This window comes from Giraffa tippelskirchi, chromosome 2 (assembly GCF_054371585.1).
Source record: "Giraffa tippelskirchi isolate mGirTip1 chromosome 2, T2T-mGirTip1v1.2.pri, whole genome shotgun sequence".
In the NCBI taxonomy this organism is placed as follows: domain Eukaryota; kingdom Metazoa; phylum Chordata; class Mammalia; order Artiodactyla; family Giraffidae; genus Giraffa; species Giraffa tippelskirchi.
Window position 1 is genome coordinate 40,573,229 of NC_137276.1, and position 26,461 is coordinate 40,599,689.

The following is a 26,461-nucleotide window of genomic DNA, read 5'->3' on the forward strand; positions in this document are numbered from 1 at the left end:
GCTTGTGTTCAACAGTAATTGCCTACCTGGGTCATTCTTACTTCATATAGTGGGTTTTTATCTACAAGGCTCCTGATTTTCCCTTGCTGTTTCCTCCTATGACAAGAGGTTCTTCAGTCAGTCCTGCAGAATTGCTATCACCATCACTTGCTCTGTACTGTGTGCTTGCAAGGTAGCACACCAAAATCTATCTTCAAAAATGCCATTGTTAATGCTTTCTCTGCCTCTGTAAATATACTAAGGTATGTTAATATACCTTATTATATATAAAAGCTGCTGTAATATGAATAATATTATATAGGGAGGAAATAAGTTAGTAAATCAGTAAAGGACCACTGTCTTAGTCTACCAGGGTTGCCATAAGGAAATGCCATAGACTAGGTGGCTTTAACAATAGATGTTTATTTTCTTACAGTTCTGTATGCTGGATAGTTGCAGATCAAGGTCCAACAGGTTTGTGGTGAGAGCTTTATTCCTGATGTAGATAGCTGCCTTCTCACTGTGTCCTCACATGGAGGAGAGAAGAAGAAAGCTTTTTTTCTCTTCCTCTTCTTATAAGGCCACCTATCCTATCGGATTAGGGCACCACCCTTATGACCTCACTTAACCTTTATTATCTCCTAAAGTTTCTAACTTCAAATAAATTCACCTTAGGGATTAAAGTTTCAACACATAAATGTTGGGGAGATGTAATTCAGTCCATAGCAATCACTAACTACAAACGGAGTTGTATCAAGATGTGTCAGTAATGGCAAAATGCAGGTACTATCATATATTTGTTGTCAGATGGAATACCCATTATCCTTGAGTCTAAACTTAACATCTTGAAACAAACAAACAAAATTTTCTATTTTTTTCTAGAATGATTGAAGATTTTTAGCCACCAAGTAGTTTCCTTCTTTGTTTGTTTTCCAACTTAAAAAAATTTCAAACCTACAGAAAAGTTGAAAGAATAATATACCCATATACAGGCTCACCTTTTTGCCACATTCTCTTACATCCCAATCATAGCCTCTTAACTTGGACTGCATCTTAAAGAACATTTGAGTCAATTCTCGCCTCTTACACAAAATCAGTTCATGGGGTCATCCAGCCTCTACTTCTAGATCTCTGATGGTGGAGTACTCACCTGTCTTTGAGCCAGCCCCATCTGTTTTTGGAGGCCTCTTGTCACTAAGTTTGTCTTAGAATAAACTGGAACCTGGCCATCCGTAACTTCCCTCTGCTGGGCTTTATATAACCCTCTCGTCAGACAAACTAATTCTAGTTCTTTTCTCACATGACAGCTTTAAAACATTTGAAGGCATTGCTCATGTCCTTTTCCATACTCTGAGGGAAGAAGGACTTACCAGTCCTGATTTCTTCATCCATGTTTCATTTGGAGTGGTAAAGAGACCTTACTTGCTTTGGTAGTAGGTTCATGTATTTACAAAGTGTCACTCAAAGTTGAAAAGACCAATGAGGCTTCTTTGTTTCTCTAATGGATGTGATTTTCTTCACTGACTGTGCCAGGTGACTCAGTTTCCTTGAAGTGTGTAGACAGCGCAAGTCCTCAAGACCACCTTCAATTTCAATAATTCATTAGAATACTTGTAGAACTCACTTAACAAGGTTATACTCATGATGATGGTTTATCACAGCAAAAGTTTACAGATTGAAATTGACCAAGGAAAGCAATACCTAGGGTCTGAGTCCAGGAGAGTTCCAAACACAAACCTTCCAATTGCCCTCTCCCAGAGGAGTCTCTGACAGGGCTGACTTCTCCCAGCAATGACATATAACAATCCTCACAGAGTGTTGTCAGCCAGGGAAGCTCACTTGAGCCACAGCACCACTGTTTTTACTGGGGTTCAGTCACATAGATATGATTGGTCACCTGCATCTTAGTTTCCAGCCTCTCCAGAGGTTGTGCTGATGGGGTGGCCCAAAGCCCCAACCATAAATCACATTGTTAGCATAGATTATCTTGTGTACTCCTAAGGCTCCCAGGGTAAACAGACACTCTTATCAGGTAGGACATTCCAATGACTTAGTTATTACCTCCCAGAGTAAAGGCCAGATTTTTCTTTGGGCAAAATTGTTTTCCAAAGAGGATAGATGAGCCCTTTTTTCAGTATCCTCCCTATTCATTTCCCACTTCTCTGTCAGCGTGGTATCTGGACATCTGCACCCCATTATGACAAGAGAGATGGGCTTTCATCTAAGTACAGGTCCTTTTCTGACCTGTGCCTCTGTTGCAGGGTAGCTGGTCTAGTTAGGTTTCTGGAGCCTTAGAATGATGCTTCCCTAAGTTCAGTGTTGTTCTTTGGCTCAGTTAGACCCACTCCACCCTATATCTGTCAGGAGCACGGACCTTAAGGAAACAGGAGGGAAGGGGGCAGGGCACATTTAAAAGAATGGCATAGCCTGAGGACACAACATATACTGATTAGAATCAAATGGGTCCAAGATGGCAGACAAGTCAACTTTGACTAGACTTTGATCCTCAGTATACCCTCACTGTAACACATCAGCAAGCTAAATGACATACCCAGAGGCACCATGACAGCTCCAAGGCTGACCATCAAAGACCAGAAAGTGGGTGGTGACCCAGTTCCTGGAAATCTCTGCCCTTTCCCCACAATGTTTGGAATAATCCTCCATTCATTAGCCTATGAAATCAGCCAGCCCATAAAAGCTAACCACACCACATTTTATAGCCACACTCATCCTCTGCGACAATCCACACTCTTGTCTGTGGTGTGTGTTTCTCTCTAAATAAATCCACTTCTTACCTATCACTTTGTCTCTCACTGAATTCTTTCTGCCATGAGACATCAAGAGCCTGAGCTTCAGTAGGTCCTGAAAACAGGCATGTGATCTCAGTTGGAAGACTGTGGGGTTTGGCAGAGTTCGAGTCCTGGCCATGTGGGTTAGAGTCCCAAGCTGGGTTTTGACCAGGTTTGAGTCCTGGCACATGGGTTCAAGTCCCAACCTAAGGTGAACAGTTTCATCAAGTATCAGTCAGGACTTCTCTCTGACCCCTGACTGAGAGGCGTCTCCCCTCTAGCCTCAATTTTGGGGTTATGTCACACCTAACCCTGAGGCCCTACCATAGCTGTTCTCAGGGCCGCCAATTGTGTTACTTACCATGTCTCCCACAGGGGATTGTGGGAATTCTTGGAACTCTGTCACTTAAGAGCCAAAGCAGGTATGGAAAGGGGCACACAGGTCCTCTCTCTGCTGAACTATAACACCTTGCCATCTTCATTGTACTGTGGTAGTTCTGTATGGTGAGGACATTCTATATGGCAGTCTCCTCTCAGAGTTCTGAAGAAATTGTGGTACAATTCCCTCTGCTTCTGTGTCTGGCTGTCTACCAGTTTATGTTCCATCTCTCCTTCCATTCTATTCCAGACTGTGACCTTGAGGGAGCATCATGTTGTTGTTTAGTTGGTAAGTTGTGTCTGACTCTTTGCGACCCCATGGGCTGTAGCACGCCAGGCTTCCCTGTCCTTCACTATCTCCCAGACATTGTTTAAACTCATGTCCATCAAGTCGGTGATGCCATCCAACCATCTCATCCTCTGTCAACCCCTTCTCCTCTTGCCTTCAATCTTTCCCAACTTTGGGGTCTTTTGCAATGATTTTGCTTTTCACATTAAGTAGCCAAAGTATTGGAGCTTCAGTTTCAGCATCAGTCCTTCCAATTAATATTCAGGGTTGATTTCCTTTAGGATTGACTGGTTTGATCTCTTTGCTGTCCAAGGGACTCTCAAGAATCTTCTCCAGCACCACAATTTGAAAGCACCAATTCTTCAGTGCTCAGCCTTCTTTACGGTCCCACTCTCACATCCATACATGACTACTGGAAAAACCGTATCTTTGACTATATGGACCTTTGTTGGCAAAGTGATGTCTCTGGTTTTTAATATGCTGTCTAGGTTTGTCATAGCTTTCCTTCCAAGGAGAAAGTGTCTTTTAATTTCATGGCTGCATTCACCATCTGCAGTGATTTTGGAGCCCAAGAAAATAAAATCTGTCACTGCTTTCACTTTTTCCCCATGAAGTGATGGGACTGTATGCCACGATCTTACTTTTTCAATGTTAAGTTTTGAGTCAGCTTTTTCACTCTCCTCTCTTACCCTCATCAGGAGGCTTTTTAGTTCCTCTTCATTTTCTGCCATTAGAATGAAATCAATCTGCATATCTGAGGTTGTTATTATCCTGGCCATCTTGATTCCAGCTTGAGATTCATCCAGCCCAAAATTTCACATGATGTACTCTGCATATAAGTTAAATAAGCAGGGTGACAATATACAGGAGGCATAATGCTTGTCCTTTTTCCTGTTTTTTTTCTTTATTTTTGTTTTTCCCAACAACCCATCAGGCTAAAAGGAGGAATTCACTTACATCATATTTTCCTCTATTCCGATTTCCTCAGGCTCTACTAGCGGAATGGCTGCAGGGAACCAGATTTATAAAGGAAAGTAAAGAAAAATATTTTCACAATATTATCTCAATTATATTTGTATAAAGAGTTGGGCAACAATGAGAGCCTGGAGTCATGAGAATAGGCAAACCTCTTTCCCATTTCCTTCCCTTTTTTCCATCTTCCTTATTGTCTGAAGTGATTACAAATTGCTTTGCAACTGCAAGGTCATGGTTTTGGAATCAGAGGCAACTCATGATTCCCTAGATTGTCACTTTTCATGGTGATGAGTAGCTTTTATTTATTTGAATACTATATACCAACTATTGTGCAGATTTCATTTAATTCTCCCCAAAGTGCTATCATTATACCCATTTTACAGATAAGAAAATTGAGTCCCAGAGAGGTTAAGTAATCCCAAATTTTATAGCTAGTGGGTTGTGTCACTGAAGTTTAAGCCCAGCCTCACTGACTACAGGGACATGCACTGATTAACCACAACTCCGAACTGCCTATCCATGAGGCTTTCACATTTCCCCTTTCTTTGTTATCACCATATGAGGGCTTCCAGTAAAGCACAATTGCACTCCCAATTTTACAAGCTTCCCAGGATCCCTTGGTGATAGAGTGGTAAGTGTGGTATTTAAAACCTGATCTGGTGTTGGCAAGCACCCTGAAAATGATGCTGGGATTGCTGAGGGAATCTGCCACTTGGGATTCTATCTTTCTAATCGCTTCTTAAGGGAAATTGTAATGAATCTAATTGGAAGCATCAACTTGATTCCCTACAGGATTATGTCACACAAACTAGTAGCAGGAAAGGTACTAAAATCGGTAAATGAGCAAGAGAGAGAGGAGCAAGTTGAAAACATACAGCTAAGGGGAGGAGGGCAGGCAGGACATTGACTTTGTAGCTCAGAAGGGAAACTTGAGCACTTTTTGATTACTGCTATATTTGCAAAAGCAGTTTATGGTTTGGGTATGGGAACTTTGGGTACATATTTTCCCTTTGGCATTTGGTAAATGAAACTATGAGAACTGCTATGAGTGCTGATTAAAAATATTTAGTGGTGATATATTCAAAGGACAGCACTGCTGGTAGACTTCAGGCCATACAGAGAATCTAGGCTATGTGACTGTGATCAAGAGTGTCCTTAAGCCTCTGTTCAGTTATTCATTTACCCATTAAATAGTTGAGCTGGGCTTGAAGGATGGGTAGAAATGATGGGGCTAGACATTATAGGTGGAGTCAATACTAAGCAGAGACCTAAAGATGGGAAAATATGGCGCATATTTGGGCCATGAGTGTTTTCTTTAGCCAGAGTTTCAGACAGGAAAGAGAAAGAGAGAGACAAACTCCTAACAGTGGAGTGGGATCAAATTGTGTAACAATGACAGCGAGGGTCCCAGGAATAATTCTCGGTGTGAACCTGCAGTAACACTGGGAATGTCTGGGAGTAGAAACAGCAGTGACATTCTGCATCTGGGTGGGACAGAAAGGAGAACTTAATATTTGCTCCTCCATTGGCTACTCATAACAGGACCGTCCTTCAGTCAACCCTTGCCTCGTGATTGTCCCACTATGTGTGTTTTTCAGGTTCCTCCTTTTGGTGAGCCTTCCCCAGCCACCAGAGTTGTGTCTGTTGTCTTCCTCTCTGTTTTTCTGCCTCTGATTCTAAATTTCTGCCTCCCCTTTCATTATGTATCCTGACATGTCAAGATGTCTTTTTTTTGAACAGTTAACATAGTAACATGTTTTATTTAGTGATTCATATGCTTATCACAAATGCAATTAATAATTTGATTATTCCTAGATACAACATGTAGAGGAATAATATTTTAAAATTTTGCTAAAAGTATCTTCATTCTTACTAATTCATTTTAATCTACAGTCCTTCCTCAGCTAAAATTAGACAATGAGGCTGAGACATCTCCTCAGGGGGTGGACTGAAATGGGGAGATAGAAATGAGCCTTGGTTTAAATTAACATTTCTAGAGAGATAGCCCTCAACATTCTTTTATAAAGAGTAATGTTGTCAGGATGGTGGTAGCAGTGGTCAGACTGCAGAGTTGAGAAAGTGACTCAGAAGTAGAGGTAATATTGTCAGTGAAGGTAGAAGAGAAAAAGGTAGGTCATTAAATAATCTTGGAGAAGTCTGGAGAAGGGAGTGAAGTTATAGGGTGCTACAAGGAGGTAATTTATGTGCAAACTAAAGGAGAAGGCAGCAAGAATCAAAATTTACTAAACGATTAAGCTTAAAGGATAGTCTTATCTAAGCAACTGATTAGGCTCCCAGAATGGTAGGGAAGCTACAAACCAATCTAGATATACTTCTCAGTTTGCTTAGGGCCATCCATGTTAAAGGTAAAAAATTAAAATCAAGTGCATTTCTATCTGTTTTTCTTTCTTTGAAGCATCTTAAAATTCACTTCTTTAATATCTCCTCATGTCAAAAGATCTCTGCCTCTGAGGAAATAGTTCCTCAATTTTTTCCAACATGTCATCTCTTAAAGCAAAAACAACAAAAACCTAAAATTCATTTTGTCATAGGTTTAATAAGTCAATCATCTAGATGTTCAGTCTGCATGAACTCAAATGTACAGATGGACTGAATTGTTAAATGAAATTTTCCATCCCATAAATGTCTAATTTGTATCCTACCATCTCCATGGAATCATCACCACCTCTATGAATTCATAATTGCTGCTTCTTTGAGCTCCCAGATCTCTTTTCTCTGAGTCATGCATTCTAGATGGTAGTCTGAGGAGCATCTTTAAATCCATACACACACACACACACACACACACACACACACACACACAGAGGCACATTCTAAATTCATTTTTCCTCCTTTTGGCACAACAAGGCATTTGTATAGTAATTCTTTTTTCTCTTTAAGATGTAAGTATATGTAATGGGTTTTGTTGTTTTTTCTTTTTCCAAGCAACTCTGGCTGGGAGCACAAAAAAATTTCCTGATTCAATATTATTCTAACTCATTTCCTTCAGGGTATGACTGTTCCTTTTTAACAACAATCACTACCATTATTATTGTTATAAGAATAATGAAGAAAATCTTAAAATGCTAATATCCTTGGGAGGGCTTTTATTAGAAAAAGAACATTTCTGTTAAAAAACAAATAAGCAATACAGATTTGATTTCTTTTTAGAGGTAAGATTTGAGAGGGGAGGCTATCAGCTCTAAAAAGGAGAGGAGAAGCAGAAAAAAAAAAAAAAAAAGGCTCAAAGCAACTGATTAGGCTCCGGGAAGCATAGGGAAACTACAAACAAATCTAGATTTACTTCCAAGTTTTGCTTAGGGCCATCCATGTTAAAGGTAAACATTAAAACTGAGTGCATTTCTATCTGTTTTTCTTTCTTTAAATTTGAAATTCAAGTTATCAGATATCTTCATAAATGTGATGCTGTTTTTCTTTCACTGCTGTAATCAGACAAAGCTATATTTATAGTCTGTCACTACATTGGAATAAATTGAGTTTAAAATGATTTTCAGGGATATTATAAAATGTATTGACTGCTCTGAAAATAAACCAAAGCAACTCTGAACAATGCCCATGGAAAACAGCTTTCTACTATTAAAAAATCATTTGCTTACAATGAAATATTTCTTTTTAAATTTGGAAACTATCTCACAGATTTAGTGCTATCCTCAGCTTATTGTCCCAAAAATAATGAACTGTTAACAAATTTGTTAATTAGGGTCATGTGTTTAACAATATCTGTTTGTTTAAAATGAGACTTCTTGTATTCATTACTGCCTATTTCATAGAACAGTTCTGTCCTTTAACTGCACAAGCATGCAGTAAATTATAGACTTGAAATTCCCTGCTAGAGGTCTAATTTAGGTCAATGCTGAGATAATTGTGCTTCACAACTTAGCCACAACAGAATCCTGATGAATTTGTAAAAGAGCCTCCATACATTGAGAATACTGTCTCAGATGATGGGTATTAAAATGACCAGTACATTTAGGCAACAAGTGCCTTTTAAAAACTCTAGATGAAGAGTGATAGCTAATAGAACTGAAGCAATGAGGATCAGAAGTTTGAAGAATTGTTTTGATCAATCAGTTTCCATAAAGACCAACACCTAAGGACTGCCTGTTCTAATTCTTGTGGAGCATCTCTGATGATAAAACCACTCATTTAAATCCTGACTCCGGACCTTGTCTATAAATATTTTTAAAGCTGATACCTAAATTCCTTTTCCAGAGTTTTTATTTTATTGGTGTGGGTGCAGCTAGACCTCAAGATTTTGTTGAGTTTCCAAATGATGGAAAAAAGTAGCAAGGTTGGGAACTTTAAAGGTTTACAGATCCACAGGTTTGATGGCAACCCAACAACAGCTGATCATTTCCTTTTATGCCTAGTAATTCCATTTCGGGAAGCCACTGTATGGTGATGTCTCTCTAGAAAATAAATATTCAAATTTGGACCTTTCTTGGACTCACTGAATGAGAATTTTTGAAAGTGGGCCCCCTGGCATGAATACTTCTCACATCTCCCCAAGTGGTTCTAATGTACAGTCAACAATGCACATTTCTGTTTGTAGTTTTCTAGACCTAGCCATGTGACACTCCTTCAATATAGACAATGGAAGAAGCTACATGTGATTATTCATTAGCGCATTTTAATTTAAAACTGGATTTTTGTTGAATAACAACTTATTATTTATATTACATTATAATAGACTTATTATACATATAGATATTATATTACATATAGAATAGGCTTCTTGATATAACAATAGCATCTGAGAGGTAAATCCTAGTACCTGGGCAAACTGTACCAAGTAAAGGAAAATGGCATTGTGGATACATTTTAACAGTTTTCTTACCTAAATATGAATGTCTGTCACTCAGTTGCCAGTATCAGAATTTTTTGATAGCTCTAGGGTGTTTACTACTTATTGTGGGTTAGTTCAGGCTGCTTACTTGAGGGGAAGTGCTATTTCTCTGATAAAATCTACCCCTTGTTAACACTATGAAGTTCTTGTTTGGTGGCTCCCCTACAAGAAAGGCAATGCCAAACAATGCTCAAACTACCGCACAATTGCACTCATCTCACATGCTAGTCAAGTAATGCTTAAAATTCTCCAAGCCAGGCTTCAGCAATACATGAACCGTGAGCTTCCGGATGTTCAAGCTGGTTTTAGAAAAGGCAGAGGAACCAGAGATCAAATTACCAACATCCTATGGATCATCGAAAAAGCAAGAGAGTTCCAGAAAAACATCTATTTCTGCTTTGTTGACTATGCCAAAGCCTTTGACTGTGTGGATCACAATAAACTGTGGAAAATCCTGAAAGAGATGGGGATACCAGACCACCTGACCTGCCTCTTGAGAAACCTGTATGCAGGTCAGGAAGCAACAGTTAGAACTGGACATGAAACAACAGACTGGTTCCAAATAGGAAAAGGAGTACCTCAAGGCTGTATATTGTCACCCTGCTTATTTAACTTAGATACAGAGTACATCATGAGAAATGCTGGGCTGGAAGAAACACAAGCTGGAATCAAGATTGCTGGGAGAAATATCAATAACCTCAGATATGCAGATGACACCACCCTTATAGCAGAAAGTGAAAAAGAACTAAAGAGTCTCTTGATGAAAGTGAAAGAGGAGAGTGAAAAAGTTGGCTTAAAGCTCAACATTCAGAAAACTAAGATCATGGCATCCGGTCCCATCACTTCATGGCAGATAGATGGGGAAACAGTGGAAACAGTGGCTGACTTTATTTTTCTGGGCTCCAAAATCACTGCAGATGGTGATTTGCAGCCATGAAATTAAAAGACGCTTACTCCTTGAAAGGAAAGTTATAACCAACCTAGATAGCATATTAAAAAGCAGAGACATTACTTTGCCAACAAAGGTCCGTCTAGTCAAGGCTATGGTTTTTCCAGTAGTCATGTATGGATGTGAGAGTTGGACTATAAAGAAAGCTGAGTGCTGAAGAATTGATGCTTTTGAACTGTGGTGTTGGAGAAGACTCTTGAGAGTCCCTTGGACTGCAAGGAAATCCAACCAGTTCATCCTAAAGGAGATCAGTCCTGGGTGTTCATCGGAAGGACTGATTTTGAACCTGAAACTCCAATACTTTGGCCACCTGATGTGAAGAGCTGACTCATTTGAAAAGACCCTGATGCTGGGAAAGATTGAAGGCAGGAGGAGAAGGGGACGACAGAGGATGAGATGGCTGGATGGCATCATCGACTCGATGGACATGGGTTTGGGTGGATTCAGGGAGTTGGTGATGGACAGGGAGGCCTGGTGTGCTGCAGTTCATGGGGTTGCAAAGAGTCAGACACAACTGAGCAACTGAACTGAACTACTGGAAAAGGTTTTATTATCTCTCAGGTGAGCCACACCTCGTCTGCTCTTCTGTGCCTCTGGTCTTGAATGTTCTTTCTACAGTGGGGCAGGGGTCCGTAATATCTTCACTGTCCCCACTTCAGCATCAGGACTTCTCTTTCAGTTAATACCCTTTTGATTTGTGGCACAATTTCATTCATAGGCTTCCTTTGGTTAACTAAAGGTTTAAATTCCTTTTTAAAGAAAATTTATTGAAGTATAGTTGATTTACAGTGTTGTGTTCATTTCTGCTATACAGCCAAGTGATTCAGTTATACACAGATATATATATATATGTACATTTTTCTAAAATATTCTTCTCTGTTATGAATATTGAATGTAGTTCCCTGTGTTATACATAGAACCTTGCTGTTTATCCATCCTATATATAATAGTTTGCTTCTGCTAACCCAAAACTCCCAGTCCTTCCCTCCCCCACCCCCTCCCCCTTTGCAACCACCAGTCTGTTCTCTGTTTCTGATTCATATATATATGTTCATTTGTGTCATATTTTAGATTCCACATATAAGTGATATCATATGGTATTTATCTATCTGACTTACTTCACTTAGTATGATAATATCTAGGTCCATCTATAGGGTTGCAAAGACACAACTGAAGCAACTGAACATTCACACATGCACAGGCCTCTCATAAAAATAAAATCACTGGTGTGTAGAAATTTTGTCTATCACATTTTACTTTATCAGAAATAATGTATTAGGGACATAGAGCTATCTGTAAATAACAAAACTTCTGTCTAGAACAACTGTTGTCATTGTACAGTCTATCCTTATTGTCTCTTGACTTGTATCATTAACCAAAAGGAAATACATGCTTCTACCTAGGTTCAGTACTTATTATATAGCCACGATAGTCAAAACTGTGGTACTGGCAGAGGAATAGACTTGTAGATTAATAGAACAGAACAGAAAGACCCAGAGTTCAGCTCACACAAATATGCACAAATGATGTTTTGACATTGATGTAAAAGAAATTCAATGGAGTAAAGACAGCATTTTTAACAAATGGTGTTGAGCAATTCGTAGGGAAAAAAAACGAACCTTGACTCCAAACTCACATTTTACAGAAAAATTGTTTACAAAAGTTTGCAAAATGGTTTACGAAAGTTAAATGTAAAAAAGAAAACTATAAAACTTTTAGTAAAACACATAGGAGAAATTCTTCATGATCTTGGACTAGGCAGAGTTATACTTGACACCAAAAGCATGATTCATAAAAGGAAAAAATTAGACTTCATCACAGTTAGAAACTTTTGCTCTGCAAGACTCTGTTAAGAGGATGAAAAACAAGTTGCAGAATGGCAAAAGGTATTTCCAAACCACATATTCAACAAAAAGGACTAGTATCTGGAATATAAAAGGGAACTCTCAAACCTAACATTAAAATCTAATAATCTAATTAGAAAATAGAAAAGACATGAAGAAACTCTGCACCAAAGAGCACATTCGAAAGGCAAGTAAGCACACAAAAGGATGCTTGGCTCATTAGTCATTAGGAAAATGCAAATTAAAATCACAGCAAGATATTACTATATACTTATCAGAATGCTGCTGCTACTAAGTCACTTCAGTTGTGTCTGACTCTTTTTGACCCCAAGGACTGTAGCCCACCAGGCTCCTCTGTCCATGGGATTCTCCTGGCAAGAATACTGGAGTGGGTTGCCATGCCTTCCTCCAGGGGATCTTCCTGACCCAGGGACCAAACCTGTGTCTCTTATGTCTCCTGTATTGGCAGGCAGGTTCTTTATCACTCGTGCCACCTGGGAAGTCCATACCTATCAGAATAGTTTAAATTAAAAAAAATAGTGACATTACTTGCTGATGAGAATGAGGAGGAACTGGATCATTCATTCTTTACTGTTGGGAATGTAAAATGGTGCAGCTACTCTGAAATAACTTGATAGTTTCCTTATGCATGACAGATTCTACATGTTAATATCATACAACACAGCAATTATAATGTTGAGATTTCATCCCAGAGAAATAAAGACTTAAATTCAGATGAATGTTTAGCAGCCCCATTTATAATCTTCAAACACTGGAAACAACCTACACGTCCTCTAATGTATGAATGGTTTAGCTGTGGTACATTCGTACCATGGACTACTGCTACTCAGTGAAAAAGGGAAGAAACTATTGATACATGCAGCAACCTTTATGAATCTCCAGGCAATTATGCTGAGAGGAAAACGGCAATCCCAAAACGTTAAACACTCTGTGATTCCATTCTACAACACTGTTGAAAATAACAAGATTATAGACATGACAAAAGTATAGAGATTACATTAATGATCACCAGGAGTTGGGAGGATATGAGGGAATTTGCGTGGCTATCGACGGGCAACAGGAAGGATCCTTATGGTGTTAAAAATATTCTGTACTTGACTGTATCATTGACAGTATCTTGGCTGTGATATTGTATTATATCAATAGTTTTGCAACATGTGACCATTGGGGAAAACTGGGTAAAGGGGGAATAGGATCTCTCTGTATTATTTCTTACAACTTTATGCATATCTATAATTATTTCAAAATAAAGCTTATTAAAAATAATAATACCCAAATCTTACTATACCACCTCTTTTCAGTAACTTCACCATTGTTGTAAGGTAAATAAAAATGCTTCATGGTGCTTGATTAGAACTGTGTGATCTAGCCCAGTGATTCCCAGCCCTGGAAGCCTGTTAGAATTACCTACAGAGCTTATAAAAAATACTGATGCCTGGACCCTCCTCCAGCTCAATTAGATCTGGATCTTTAGAGTTAACTAGACACTAATTCATGTTTTGATTGATTGAAGTCTTTCTCAGGACTTCCCTGGTGGTCCAGTGGCTAAGACTCTGAGCTCCCAGTACAGGGGGCCCAGGTTCCATCCCTGGTCAGGGAACTATATCCCACATGCTGCAAACTAAGACCCAGAACAGCCAAAATAAATAAGTATTTTAAAAAATTATTAAGAGGATAAATTTGAGACTTTATTGGCAGTCCAGTGTCTAAGACTCTTCACTCCCAAAGCAGGGGGCCCAAGTTCCAACCCTAGTCAGGGAGCTAGATTGCACATGCCACAACTAAAAGATCTGGCATGCTGCAACTAAGACCCAGTACAGCCAAATAAATAAATAATTTTAAAAAAATTAAAAAAAAGGTCTATCTCACCACCAGACCATAGGCTCCATGAGGGCAGGAACCAGCCCTATTTTTGTTGTCCATTGTACCTCCAGCTCCCAAAGCAGTGTCTGCCAGCTAGAAAAAACATATCTGATGGGAAATGAAAGAATGAATGAAGGGAGGGGAAACATAAGCATCCTCCTCCCCTCTTTTACTGCCTCTCTGAAGCCACAGATAGAGAGAAGGAAGGAATAAAGTGCCTTCCCTCGTCTCACCCTATCTTTTCATAGCATCATTACAAAACTGCAGTAGAGATCACAGCATTGCTCCAAGAAAGATCTAGCCCATAAGAACAAAATCCAAAAATGATGACGGTGCCTCCGCCTTCACACTCAATCAACAAATTTAATGAAAGTGAAACAGAAGCTGACAAGGAGGCTGAAATGACACATAGTCTTACTCATGCAGAAATAATAAAAAACATTTTAAATGCAGCTAAAAAAAATAAAGGCACTGACAAAGAAATGAAAAAAGATTTTAGGGAAGGAGAAAAGCTGGGGGAAAGGAGGCTTCCAGCCTCACAACCTAGTAAGCACATTTACAGAATGTCTTCTTGTGTGCTGCTCATCAAGGCAGCCTGGTTCACCTAATTTTCACGAGCAAGTGAAAGGATGCCAATAGACACTGAAGGTAGCAAATTCCAAGATATTCTTGAGGTTTATGCTGATTTTCTCCTATTGCGCCCCCCAGCATCTACGTCAACATTTCTAGTGAGACCACAATAATTAATGTTTTAAACTATTGCCTTGAGACATCGCAAATTCTGGAATTTTATACAAATCTTGGTGCACAAATCTGCAAACACCATTGTGTGGGAAATATAACTTTATTTTTGGTAACTCCATTTAATCTCCATTTCTATACCACCACCACCACCACCACCACCACCACTGCCCATTCTCCCTAGTTGATGGAAAACCTACCTTTTTATTTTTTGACGGGTCAATGTTTTTGAAATGCTCCCTGGAATCATCAAGGTTTAGAGTAGTAGAGGGACTTCCCCGGTGGCTCAGAGGTAAAGAATGCGCCTGACAATGCAGGAGATGTGCATTCGATCCCTCGGTCAGGAAGATCCCCTGGAGAAGGAAATGGAAACCCCCTCCAGTATTCTTGCCTGAGAAATCCCATGGGCAGAGGAGCCTGGCAGGCTATAGTCCATGGGTTTGCAAGAGCTGGACACGACTTAGCGACTAAACAACAACAACAGGGTGGGAGAGCATCGTGGGGGTTGTGGGTGTGCAGGCTCTTGAGTTCCCTTTCCAAGCTGGTGGAAGGGGGCAAGGTCCTTGGTGTCTGGCAGCTCCACTCTTTGGACCTATGGTTGAGACTTTGGAATCTTTATTGAGTTTCTTACATTCCCAGCTGCCCAGTTATCTCTGTGGCCCTTCCCTCTCTGGTCTAACTTTCTCCCTGACAGCTGTGCTGGAAAGCTGATGTAACACCCTTCTCTCTCTTTTCTCTTCTCCTTCCATCCAAACAAAATCTCTTTCTAGTTTGGGGTGAAAAGAAACCCCATCAATTTCCTTCTCTGTTTCTGGCTAAGATGCCTTGTCTCAGTCTACCGGGACTCAAACTTCTGTAAACAAAAGTCAGGAAGTCTCATAGTCTCTTTCTTTCCTCAACAAAGGCTGTGAAGGGTGACCTGCTCAAATGGGGGTTGGGTGGAAGGGGACGGAAAAGAAGGAAAAGAGGACGTACAGTTAAAGAACATAATTATCTCAAAATATTATCTTAAAACAATAACATTTATTACATGCTTACACAGTGTTCTAGATGTTGCTTTGTATGGATTATCAAGTAATCCTCATAACCCAGAAATAAGTTATTATTCCCTGGTGGCTCAGACGGTAAAGAATCTGCCTGCAATGTGGGAGACCCGGGTTCGATCCCTGGGTTGGGAAGATTCCCTGGAGCAGAGCATGGCAATCCACTCCGGTATTGTAGCTTGGAGAATCCCATGGACAGAGGACCCTGGCAGGCTACTGTCCACGGGGTCACAAAGAGTTGTACACAACTGAGCGACTAAGCACAAGCACAAGAACCCACATTGTACAGGTGAGGAAAATGTCTCCAGGAGGTTTAGTCTCCTGCACAATGTCACACAGCTAGTAAGTGACAGGGCCAGAGCACAAACTCAGCTTCTGATTCCAAAGCCCATTGCCTCTGGCCCTGCTCCAGTGTCTGGTTTCTGGTTCATGACCTGTGTCCCAGAAGGAATTTCTGCTTCAGATTTGCAGTGGCCCCTAAGGGCTGATCCAGCAGACGCTAGCTTGAGTACATGCCAAGGGCTCATCTGAGTTACTTCATTTTTGCCAATCAGGTTTTCTTGGAAACTTCCCCTTTGTTCTTTTTCTAGGTGCGCACCATGCCCAGCTTTCCAAGACTACTTGGTGAGTGTTTGAATGGTTAAGGTCAGCAGTACCATGGGAGGAGGCCACCATACCATGTTGCAACAGGTAACAGAAGTATGTCCATACATCTCAAGCTTATATATTAAGAAGCCTTATAAAGGACTTCGCTGGTGGTACAGTGGATAGGAATCTGCCTGCCAGCGCAGGGGACACGAGTTCGATCCCTGGTTTGGGAAGATTCCACATGCTACAGAGCAACTAAGCCTGCATGCCACACCTACTGAAGCCCATTCACCTTAAGGCACGCAAGCCACAACTACTGAGCCCATGTGCTGCAACTACTGAAGCTCTCACACCTAGAGCCCATGCTCTGCAACAAGAGAAGCCACCATAATGAGAAGCCTGCGCACCGCAACTAGAAAATAGCCCCTGCTCACTGCAATTAGAGAAAGTTCATGTGCAGCAACAAAGACCCAGCACAATGAAAAATAAATACATAATCTAAAAAGAAGCCTTGTAAAGAACTATTCCATTTAATGGTAAAATATGCACCATGCACTGAATCAGGCAGGGCGGCTCCGAAGCACTGAGGGTTTTTAGCTCATAGGAAAGCCTGTCACATCCATCTTGAGACGAATAAGGGGCTTAAAATATTAGCTTGCCCAACAGGCAAGTGTGTCAAACACATACACACACACACAATTGTCCTGTTAACTTTGTTTTAGCCCCAAGGAATAATAGAGCATAATAGTGGTATGTAGCTACCACTGTCAGTCTTTAGAACTACCACTCTTGTTGTCATTAAGATAGCTCAGTCAGAAATACAGATGGGTCACCAAAGTGCCTGCACTGAAAACAGGAAAAATGATGAGGTGGGCGGGGGGGGAGACACACAAAAAAGTGAGGGAATATAAAAAGAGAAAACAATGTAAATAATTATTATAGAAAGACACATTGAAATTTGTGAATTTACTGAGTTTTGTCCTTTTAAATTTCCCCCTTCCATGAAGCCTCCTTTGGTTCAGATGTGATTATTTATCTACATGGTCTCTTTCAATCACACTCAAAGCCCTGTGGAGAGTTAACATCATCCTTCGTGTAGACATGCGAGAATGTGGCTCCAAGAGGTTAATGAATATTTAGGCAGGACTTGGGGATCAGGAAATTATTTTTCTCTTTCTATTATATCAAATTGACTCTAGGAGGTCCTTAAAGAGTGGATTTAGAGCTTTGAGGAAGAGACCACATATTAAACACGTAACGCCTGTCCATTTTGCCTTTATGTAAAGTTGACCTGGGCCAGAAGTAGAAAGCCTTATATATGCAATGTCAGGAGCTTCTCTTCCCTTTGGCATTTGAAAATAAATACTGTAAAGCAGTGGTGCACACTGAGAGCTTTAAAAAATCTTGATGCCTGAATTGCACATCAGACCACTTAAATCAGAATCTGTTGGGGGTGTATTCCAAGTAGCAGTCATTTAAAAACTTCCCAGGTATTTCTCTTCTGCATTCACAGTTGAGAACCAAGGCTCTAGAATTATGGCTCTCAAACTTGCATGTGCATCAGAATCACCTGCAAGGCTTGTTAAATACCTGATTGCTGGGACTCACCCCTAGAATTTCCGTCAGTAGTTTGGGGGTAGGGTCCAAGGTTATGCATTTCTAATCAGTTCCCAGGTGATTAGGCAGGTGAGCTGAAGGAAAAGTAAAACTGCTCTGAGCTTCTTCTCTTCTTCCTGCCTAGGCGATTATGAGGGGCTTATGTCTCAGTCTACTCCATGACTTCTCACACGATGACTCACTGGACAAGAACACTAGAACATCATCATTTGCCAGGTAAACGCTAAGTGGCCTATGAGCATCAGAAGCATTTTGAAATAAATTACACAATGAATCCCATTAGGCTTTGAGTGGATTCTAAGAAGTTGCCACAATTTTCAGTAAGAGAATAAATATTTTTCAAAGGAAATTTACCATAGTTAAATTTAGTTAAGTCCCTCCTTCTACCAGCATTTCTTCTTTTTAAAAATTCCTTCCAATAACTGGTCTTTAAGTGAAGTTAAAGTTTCTGGAGCCAGAACTCAAGGGAGAAGCATAAATTTTCAGGTCTATAAGGTTGCCAGATTTAGCCATTAAAAAAAAATATACCCTAGGACATCCAGTTAAATTTGAATTTCAGATAAATGATGAATAATTTTAAGATATAAGTATGTCTCATTCATTGGTTGAGAATCTTGATGATGGGGCGGATATTAGGATGAGAATGACATATGTGACTGCTTTGGAGAAACAGAACATATTCCATCCATTTCTACTTATGGATACACAGAAAAGACCCTCAGATTTGTCCATCAAGAGCTGAACAATCATTGGCTGATTTAATTCAATATGGATACTTAAGGTATAAACATAGTATAAAAATTGCTGAGTGACATCAAAGAAGGATGCTTGATAACTCGAGAGCCCAAGATTTTTCTTTTCTGTTACCTCATTTTTGTTACTGTCTAAATCAGTGGTTCCCAACTGAGGGTGATTTCGACATCCACCCCTACCCAGGGGACATTGGCAATGTCTGGAGACACTTCTGGCTGTCACAACTTGGAGGGGCAGTGCTACTGGCTTCTAGTTGGTTGAGGCCCAGGATACTGCTAAATATTCTACGATATCCTGGACAGCCTCCCACAGTAAAGTATTTTCTTGTCCAAAATGTCCACAGAGCCAAGGTTGAGAAAGCCTGGTCTAGATCACAGTGCACAGTATTTAACAAATCTTTTGTTAAGTTACTCCAGATACATCTTCCAGGTGTCAATTTGGCAGAGAGAATGTCCTCAATTTGCTGTACTATAAAGGTAATCATGGAAGAATTTTTATATGCTCCTTTAACATTTTACAGAACAAAGGAGGTGCTGTGGAGGTTCCAGAAAAAGTGCCAGTCCTCAATTGCTGCTGTTCTCTCTAGCATGTCCTAGATTTGAAGCCTTTGAAGAGTTTGGGTAGAATCTACGAAATCCAAGTGATTGTACTATGTAAATCTCTCCCTTCGTGTGTGAGAGAGAAAATTTTATTCTCAACCCTCCAATTAGTTCTGGCCATTCAGGACTTGTTTACAAATGATAGTTGGAGGAGACACTGACCCAGTACATAGTCATTATTTTCTGTACTACAGCTGTTGCTGTAATCATTATCTTTAGAAGGCAGATGATTGCTAAATACAACAATAAACATTCTTAATACCTTGACAGTATCTGATATTTTCATTCTGTTTACTGCTAATTAGTTATAAGGCAGTTAATATATTCTTATTAAAGACCTAATTAACTTCTGTGAAACCCATGGGGAGCAAAGAGGAGGTGGTTTATATTATTCCCATTTTAAGAGGTGATAATCAAGCCTTGCCTGGAGTTACACACTGACTATTTAAAAAGTTGGGAGCAAATTGCAACTCTTGACAATTGTGATGTGTCTGTCAGTCAGTGCAGCATTCTGCTGATAGTACTGATTCATCAGACCCTGGTTAATGCCCAGTCATAAATGTCTAATTTCAAAATCCTTTTTAGATACACACAGCAGATTGTGAAGAGAGGTTGCTAATTAGAGGGCAATACCACAGGGACATTGCCATGCCTAGTGATTTACCCTTTTTAAACAAAAACACAGCAACAGAAAAGTAAAAAGAGAAAAGTGTGAAAGTTCAAGAAATACTATGGGCTACCTGATGCTAACTCCTGTGCTAGGTACTATGGAAGATTAAAAATAAATATATCTCATCAATATGTCATTTAATAGGTAAGCTATAACTCAAGACTCATCTGCAGGAAACATACAGAGAATTGTTAAAGATATAATGTAACTTAAGTAAATGCCAAAATGTGTAAATAGGAGATTTCTATGTCCTGGAAGAGAGAGAAGCTTTTATGAAAAAGGTAGACTTGGAGATGGGTTTTGAAATATTAGTAAGACTGGTTCTAGTGGACAGTAGGAATCTTGGGAAGGGAAATAAGATTCAACTAGAGAAATGGGATAATGAATACGGGTTGTTGTTCAGCTGCTGTGTCCAACTCTTTGTGATCCCATGGATTGCAGCACGCCAGCCTTCCCTGTCCTTCACTATTTCCCGGAGTTTGCTCAAACTCATGTCCATTGAGTTGATGATGCCATCCAACCATCTCATCCTCTGTTGTCCCCTTCTCCTCCTGCCTTCAATCTTTCCCAGCATCAGGGTCTTTTCCAATGAGTCTGCTCTTTGCATCAGGTGGCCAAATTACTGGAGCTTCAACTTCAACATCAGTCCTTCTAATGAATATTCAGGGTTGATTTCCTTTAGGATGGACTGGTTTGATTTTGTTCTCCAAGAGACTCTCATGAGTCTTCTCCAGCACCAAAAGCATCAATTCTAATGAATATGGGTAGAGTGAGTCTTGCTACTCCTTGGAAGAGAAATAAACTTGGGAGCTCTCAAGTGGTCATTTCCTTCTTTGTAAACTGAAGGTGTTACCCTAAAACTGGGTTTGCTTCTTGGTGGGTGTTGAACCAAAAGACACAAGACAAAGATAGGGAGAAGGAACGACTTACTACTTGCAGCAAGTAAGGAGAACACCAAGGATCTTTCCCAAAGCAATGTTTCCCTAACAGCAAATTTTCCAGGCATGAATACTGGAGTGGGTTGCCATTTCCTTCTCCAGGGGATCTTCCCAACCCAGGGATCAAACCTGGGTGTCCAGCACTGTAGGCAGACGCTTTACCATCTGAGCTACCAGGGAAGCCTAACAGCAAATTGGGGAAGTTTTAAGTTAAGGATACCTGCATATTCCAGGTATCTTCCCAGGTGACATAGTGATAAAGAATCCGCCTGCCAATGCAGGAGAGGCAGGAGACTCGGATTCAATCTTGGGAAGAGCCCCTGAAGGAGGAAAGGGCAACCCACTCCAGCGTTCTTGTCTGGGAAATTCCATGGACAGAGGAGCCTGGCGGGCTGCAGTCCACGGTGTTGCAAAGAGTCAGACACGACTGAGTGACTAAGCACACAGCACACGGGATGTCAAGAAAGCCACGCCTGGTTTTCCTTCTCCTGGGACGTCCTACCTTATCTACTTAGAAAGGTGGAAAAACCCATAGTGTGAGGGGAGAGAGTAAACAGAGGGAAACAGAAAAGGAAACAGAGGGAGACTTCCTGGGTTCCTGTCAATACTCTGGTTCCTGGTTCTGATCTCTGTCTGAGCCTCAGCTGCATCCCTGATTCACCTCAGTGTCTTCAAATGAATTCCAGCTTTTTGTTGACCAGGGAGAGAACCCAAGCAGTCATAGAAGCCAGGAATCCTAGCCACAGGCATAGGAAAAGGCCCAGACAGAGGTTACCAGATCCAAGCCTCAGGGTAAATACTTGGAATTAGCCCTGTTGTCTGCATCTGGTTCTTCTGATCTGATCAAACTTGTTTTGGAAACTGGGCTGTGGGTTGGCCAGATGATGACCTCGAAAAAGGCTTATAAAGGCCTAAGAGAGCTTACAAGGTCTTGTTTCTGCTACTCAGGCTTTGTGGTTCTAGATTCTCCTACTGAGACAAATTGTCATGGACATACAGAAGCCTCCTTGCTTCATGAATAGTATTTGACTTTGACTATGGTTTGGCGAGTGATGGCTTCTGCTTATAGGTCAACAGTCAACTGGATAAAACCACTGCATTTTTGATCAGGTACATTACCTTCTGGGGTTCCCTCATAGCTCAGTTGGTAAATCATCTGCCTGCAATGCAGGAGACCCAGGTTTGATTCCTGGGTCGGGAAGATCCCCTGGAGAAGGAAATGGCAACCCACTCCAGTATTCTTGCCTGGAGAACCCCATGGATAGAAGAGCCTGGCAGGCTACAGTTCATGGGATCGCAAGGGTAGGACATGACTTAGCAACTAAACCACTACCACCACGTTACCTTCTAAAGGTAGGAGTCATTCATCAGGAACTAAACCACCTACTTCAGAATAGCTGTTCTGGCAAGTGAACTGCTTGCTCTAGTATTTGCTCTTAATATTAATTTAAAACATATTTTAATGACAGATTGTGACTTGGAAGTGATTCATTTTTATTTCATAGCTGTCTTGACAACAATGTAATTTATGCTATTCTATGTACTTGAAAATCCTAAAATTTTACAACCAAGCGTTATGCTGTTTACTTAAATTTTGAACAGAAAAATACACTGGTAAAACTCATTAAGGTTGGGTGGACTGGAGAAGGACAATTATTTGTTTTCCTTAATTATTTTTTCTTCTTTTTATGGTTACAAATAGTAGTGACTTACAGAGAAGGCAATGGCACCCCACTCCGGTACTCTTGCCTGGAAAATCCCATGGACAGAGGAGCCTGGTAGGCTACAGTCCATGGGGTCGCTAAGAGTCGGACATGACTGAGCAACTTCACTTTCACTTTTTCCTTTCATGCACTGGAGAAGGAAATGGCAACCCACTCCAGTATTCTTGCCTGGAGAATCCCAGGGACGGTGGAGCCTGGTGGGCTGCCGTCTGTGGGGTCGCACAGAGTCGGACACGACTGAAGCGACTTAGCAACAGCAGCAGCAGCAGTAGCAGCAGTGACTTAACAACCATGACCACATTGAATATCAAGGAGGGTCATCTCAAGTATTTCATAAAATCACCTAACCTAGAATTTATTTTCACTGCTTTTCAATTTCTTCTTATTTTCCTGAGTTTATTATAGCTCTTTCTCTTTGAATTATCTTATGAAATTGGAACAAATTGGAAACAGTTTCATACTTTGCTTTTTTGCATGTGTTATGTATATATATATTCTTAAAATTATTCATGGAAAGGAATTTAGAATTATTGTGAAACATTTCAAACACAGGAAAATCAGGAATTAAGGGGAAAAATTACAAGTATCACCCTAGTAAAAGCACTTACAAACAAAAACCACTACTATTTTACAAAACTCAGTTCAGCTTTACATTTGGGGGGTGGGGCATTTTGACTGGTTCCAAATCAGGAAAGGAGTATGTCAAGGCTGTATATTGTCACCCTGCTTATTTAACTTATATGCAGAGTTGCTGCTGCTGCTGCTAAGTCGCTTCAGTCATGTCCGACTCTGTGCGACCCCATAGACGGCAGCCCACCAGGCTCTGCCGTCCCTGGGATTCTCCACGCAAGAACACTGGAGTGGGTTGCCATTTCCTTCTCCAATGCGTGAAAGTGAAAACTGAAAGCGAAGTCGCTCAGTCGTGTCTGACTCTTAGCGACCCCATGGACTGCAGCCTACCAGGCTCCTCCGTCCATGGGATTTTCCAGGCAAGAGTACTGGAGTGGGGTGCCATTGCCTTCTCCCTATATGCAGAGTACATCATGAGAAATGCTAGAGTGGATGAAGCACAAGCTGGAATCAAAAAGACTGCCGGGAGAAATATCAGTAACGTCAGATATGCAGATGACACCACCCTTATGGCAGAAACGAAGAACTAAAGAGGCTCTTGTTGAAAGTGAAAGAGGAGAGTGAAAAAGTTAGCTTAAAACTCAACATTCAGAAAACTAAGATCACGGCATCTGGTCCCATCACTTCAGGGCAAATAGATGGGGAAACAATGGAAACAGTGACAGACTTTTTTGGGCTCTAAAATCACTGTAGATGGTGACTGCAGCCATGAAATTAAAAGTCACTTACTCCTTGGAAGGAAAGTTATGACCAACCTAGACAACATAGTAAAAAGCAGAGACATTACGTTGTCAACAAAGGTCCATCTAATCAAAGCTATGGTTTTAACAGTAGTCATGTATGGATGTGAGAGTTGGACTGTAAAGAAAGCTGATCACCGAAGAATTGATGCTTTTGAACTGTGGTGTTGGAGAAGACGCTTGGAGAGTCCCTTGGACAGCAAGGAGATCCAACTAGTCCATCCCAAAGGAAATCAGTCCTGACTATTCATTGGAAGGACTGATGCTGAAGCTGAAACTCCAATACTTTGGCCACCTGATGGGAAGAACTGACTCATTTGAAAAGACCCTGATGCTGGGAAAGATTGAAGGTGGGCGGAGAAGGGGACGACAGAGGATGAGATGGTTGTATGGCATCATCAGCTAAATGGACCTGAGATGAGTAAGCTTCAGGAGTTGGTGATGGACAGGGAAGCCTGGCATGCTGCAGTCCATGGGGTCGCAAAGAGTCGGACACGACTGAGCGACTGAACTGAACTGAAAGATTCCTTGACACAGGTCACCACCAGCTGCTTCCTTGAACCGCATTTTCTAGAAGTCCAAAGTCTGGCCATTCTGCATAAACAGCACTTCAGAGAAACCAGCCAGCAGTTTTCTGGCACCTACTCAGTTTGAAAAAATTTACATCACAAGAAAGCAAGCCTTTCTTGCACTTCTTTGGTGCAAACTGATGAAAATATTCAGTAGGGCTACTATGACTCAAAGAGCTTTGCCCTCTGTACACTCAAAATATGTTGCTGAACTGAATTGCAGTTATTTTAAACCCCTACGTGACAAATGTACTTTTAAAAATCTCCCTGAAAGAGCAGTATAGTGACATAACACTGAAGCAGCCAGAGTGAAGGGTGCGACTAAACTCCGGCACTGGGTCACACTGTCCGACAAGTTCACCCTCTTCTGGGGCAAAATTTCAATGCCTAGTTTATAAAGCGAGGAGCCCTAAAACTTAGTTGAAATAAAGAAGTATAATGTTCACCAGAACCAGCTAGAGGGCTTACTGAGGTGGCAGGATACCTCCTCTCCCCCAGTAGTGTTTCTGATTCAAAATGCTGGAGGTCTAGCATTTCGCATTTCTAACAAATTCTTGGGTGATGGCGACTCATCTTGTCCTAAGGCCACAGGGACCCCAAGTGGTTCGTGGCAGGACATCAATAAAGGTTCACTATTAACATCACCATTCCAGCTGTGCACCAGCAGGGGCCTGGGGATATTACATCTCAGGGACAGCGACGGCCTCTGTCCAGATGTTCCTGCCTACCCACCACGTCTCCGCAGGAAACAGGTCAGAACAGGGAAGCAGCTGGAGCAACGGCGTCACCGCCTTACAGAAGGGGACCCCTTTCTCCAACTTCCGCCTCTGGGAAAAAGCACAGGCCATCCATCCCCGGAGTCCTGCCCTCTCGATTTCGCAGCCGTTTGTTTTTAGCCCTCGCGGGAGCCTGTCCTCTCAAAAACCTACGGCCAGAGCCGGGATTCCAGCGCCCTCGGGCGGGGCGGAGGCAGGTGCGGAGCAGAAGCTGGAGCCTGGCGTGAGGGCGTGGCGGGGAGCCAACCTCACTGCTCCCATCCTGCCAACTCTCCGGTCCGTCCCGATTGCCCACCGACCGAGGGCCCAGCGAAAGATGGCTGCCCGGAGCGCCGCGGACAGTCACGTGTCGCGGCGATACCGCCGCACGCCCCCTCCCCCGCTTGCCGAGTCCCGGACCCCGCGGGACGCGCAGCCCTAGGCTGCCTCTCCGCCACCCGGGTACCGAGCGGTACAGACAGGAAGGGAGGATCCCACTGCAGAAAGCCAGCTCGCCCGGGCGTCCGCTCCCCGGGCGCAGGGGTCCGGCTCTGGCAACCGAAAAAAACCTTCCTTGGAGCGACCTGCACCAGGTCGGGCCACTGGGCATGCGCAATGCTCCGGCCCGCTTGCGCCGGCTCTCCAGCTTTTTCTCGCAGCTCTGTCGGGTCGGCAGGAGGTGGGGCCGGGAAGGGGCGGGTCGGGGCAGGCCCGAGTCTCCCCCCTCCAACTGAAGGTACTCCGGACCTTGCTCGCCTTCGCTCCCTGTTTTTGGGGTGGGAGTCTGTGAATAGAGGTTTGAAAATGAACCGTAGAGTCGGAAGTCCGCCATTTAATTTTTTGTTTTTTGTGATCAATCACGAGTTAATTCCAAGTGATGTACTCCTAGGCTCGGTGGGAAAGAGAATCCTCGGGCAGCCTGCAAACTCGTGCCTGCGAATCGGGTCTCCAGAAGGCCGAGTTTGCGTTCTCTGTTCTGACCAGATCCAGCTCTTCTACTCTCTGGTTTTGCCCCAAGTGGAATACTGTCCCCAACCGTAAAACCTGGCTCCCGTCCGGCCTCACTAAACGGCCCCAGAAAAATGTGCAAGCTGGGCCTCTCTCCTCGGTGGAGAGAACGCCTGCCTCCCGAGTGTCCAG

General features: G+C 41.8%; 1 protein-coding gene and 2 long non-coding RNA genes across 3 annotated transcripts in view; 2 read left to right on the plus strand and 1 right to left on the minus strand.

The window, feature by feature from the left end:
- LOC145532271 (uncharacterized) overlaps positions 1 to 19,562 on the plus strand; it is a 111,899-nt gene extending 92,337 nt beyond the window's left edge. Inside the window, exons 5-7 of the long non-coding RNA XR_014073116.1 lie at positions 16,329 to 16,362; positions 18,068 to 18,159; positions 19,217 to 19,562. This is a non-coding gene — a long non-coding RNA (uncharacterized LOC145532271). The remainder of the gene's footprint in view (positions 1 to 16,328; positions 16,363 to 18,067; positions 18,160 to 19,216) is intronic.
- Positions 383 to 2,137, minus strand: LOC145538593 (uncharacterized). The gene is made up of 2 exons (XR_014077068.1): positions 1,350 to 2,137; positions 383 to 499 (listed from the first exon to the last, which is right to left on the minus strand). It is a non-coding gene; the product is annotated as an uncharacterized LOC145538593 (long non-coding RNA).
- Positions 19,563 to 22,576: 3,014 nt separating the features above from the next.
- LOC145532320 (uncharacterized) lies at positions 22,577 to 26,144 on the plus strand. The gene is made up of 2 exons (XM_081557081.1): positions 22,577 to 22,642; positions 23,774 to 26,144. The coding sequence occupies exon 2, from the start codon at positions 25,281 to 25,283 to the stop codon at positions 25,761 to 25,763; it is 483 nt and encodes a 160-aa protein (XP_081413207.1). The 5' UTR covers positions 22,577 to 22,642; positions 23,774 to 25,280; the 3' UTR covers positions 25,764 to 26,144.
- Positions 26,145 to 26,461: the final 317 nt, after the last annotated feature.

Bases quoted from the DNA above. Each gene is read 5' to 3' on its own strand.
- LOC145532320 (XM_081557081.1), top strand. From the start codon at position 25,281: ATGTTCCTGCCTACCCACCACGTCTCCGCAGGAAACAGGTCAGAACAG.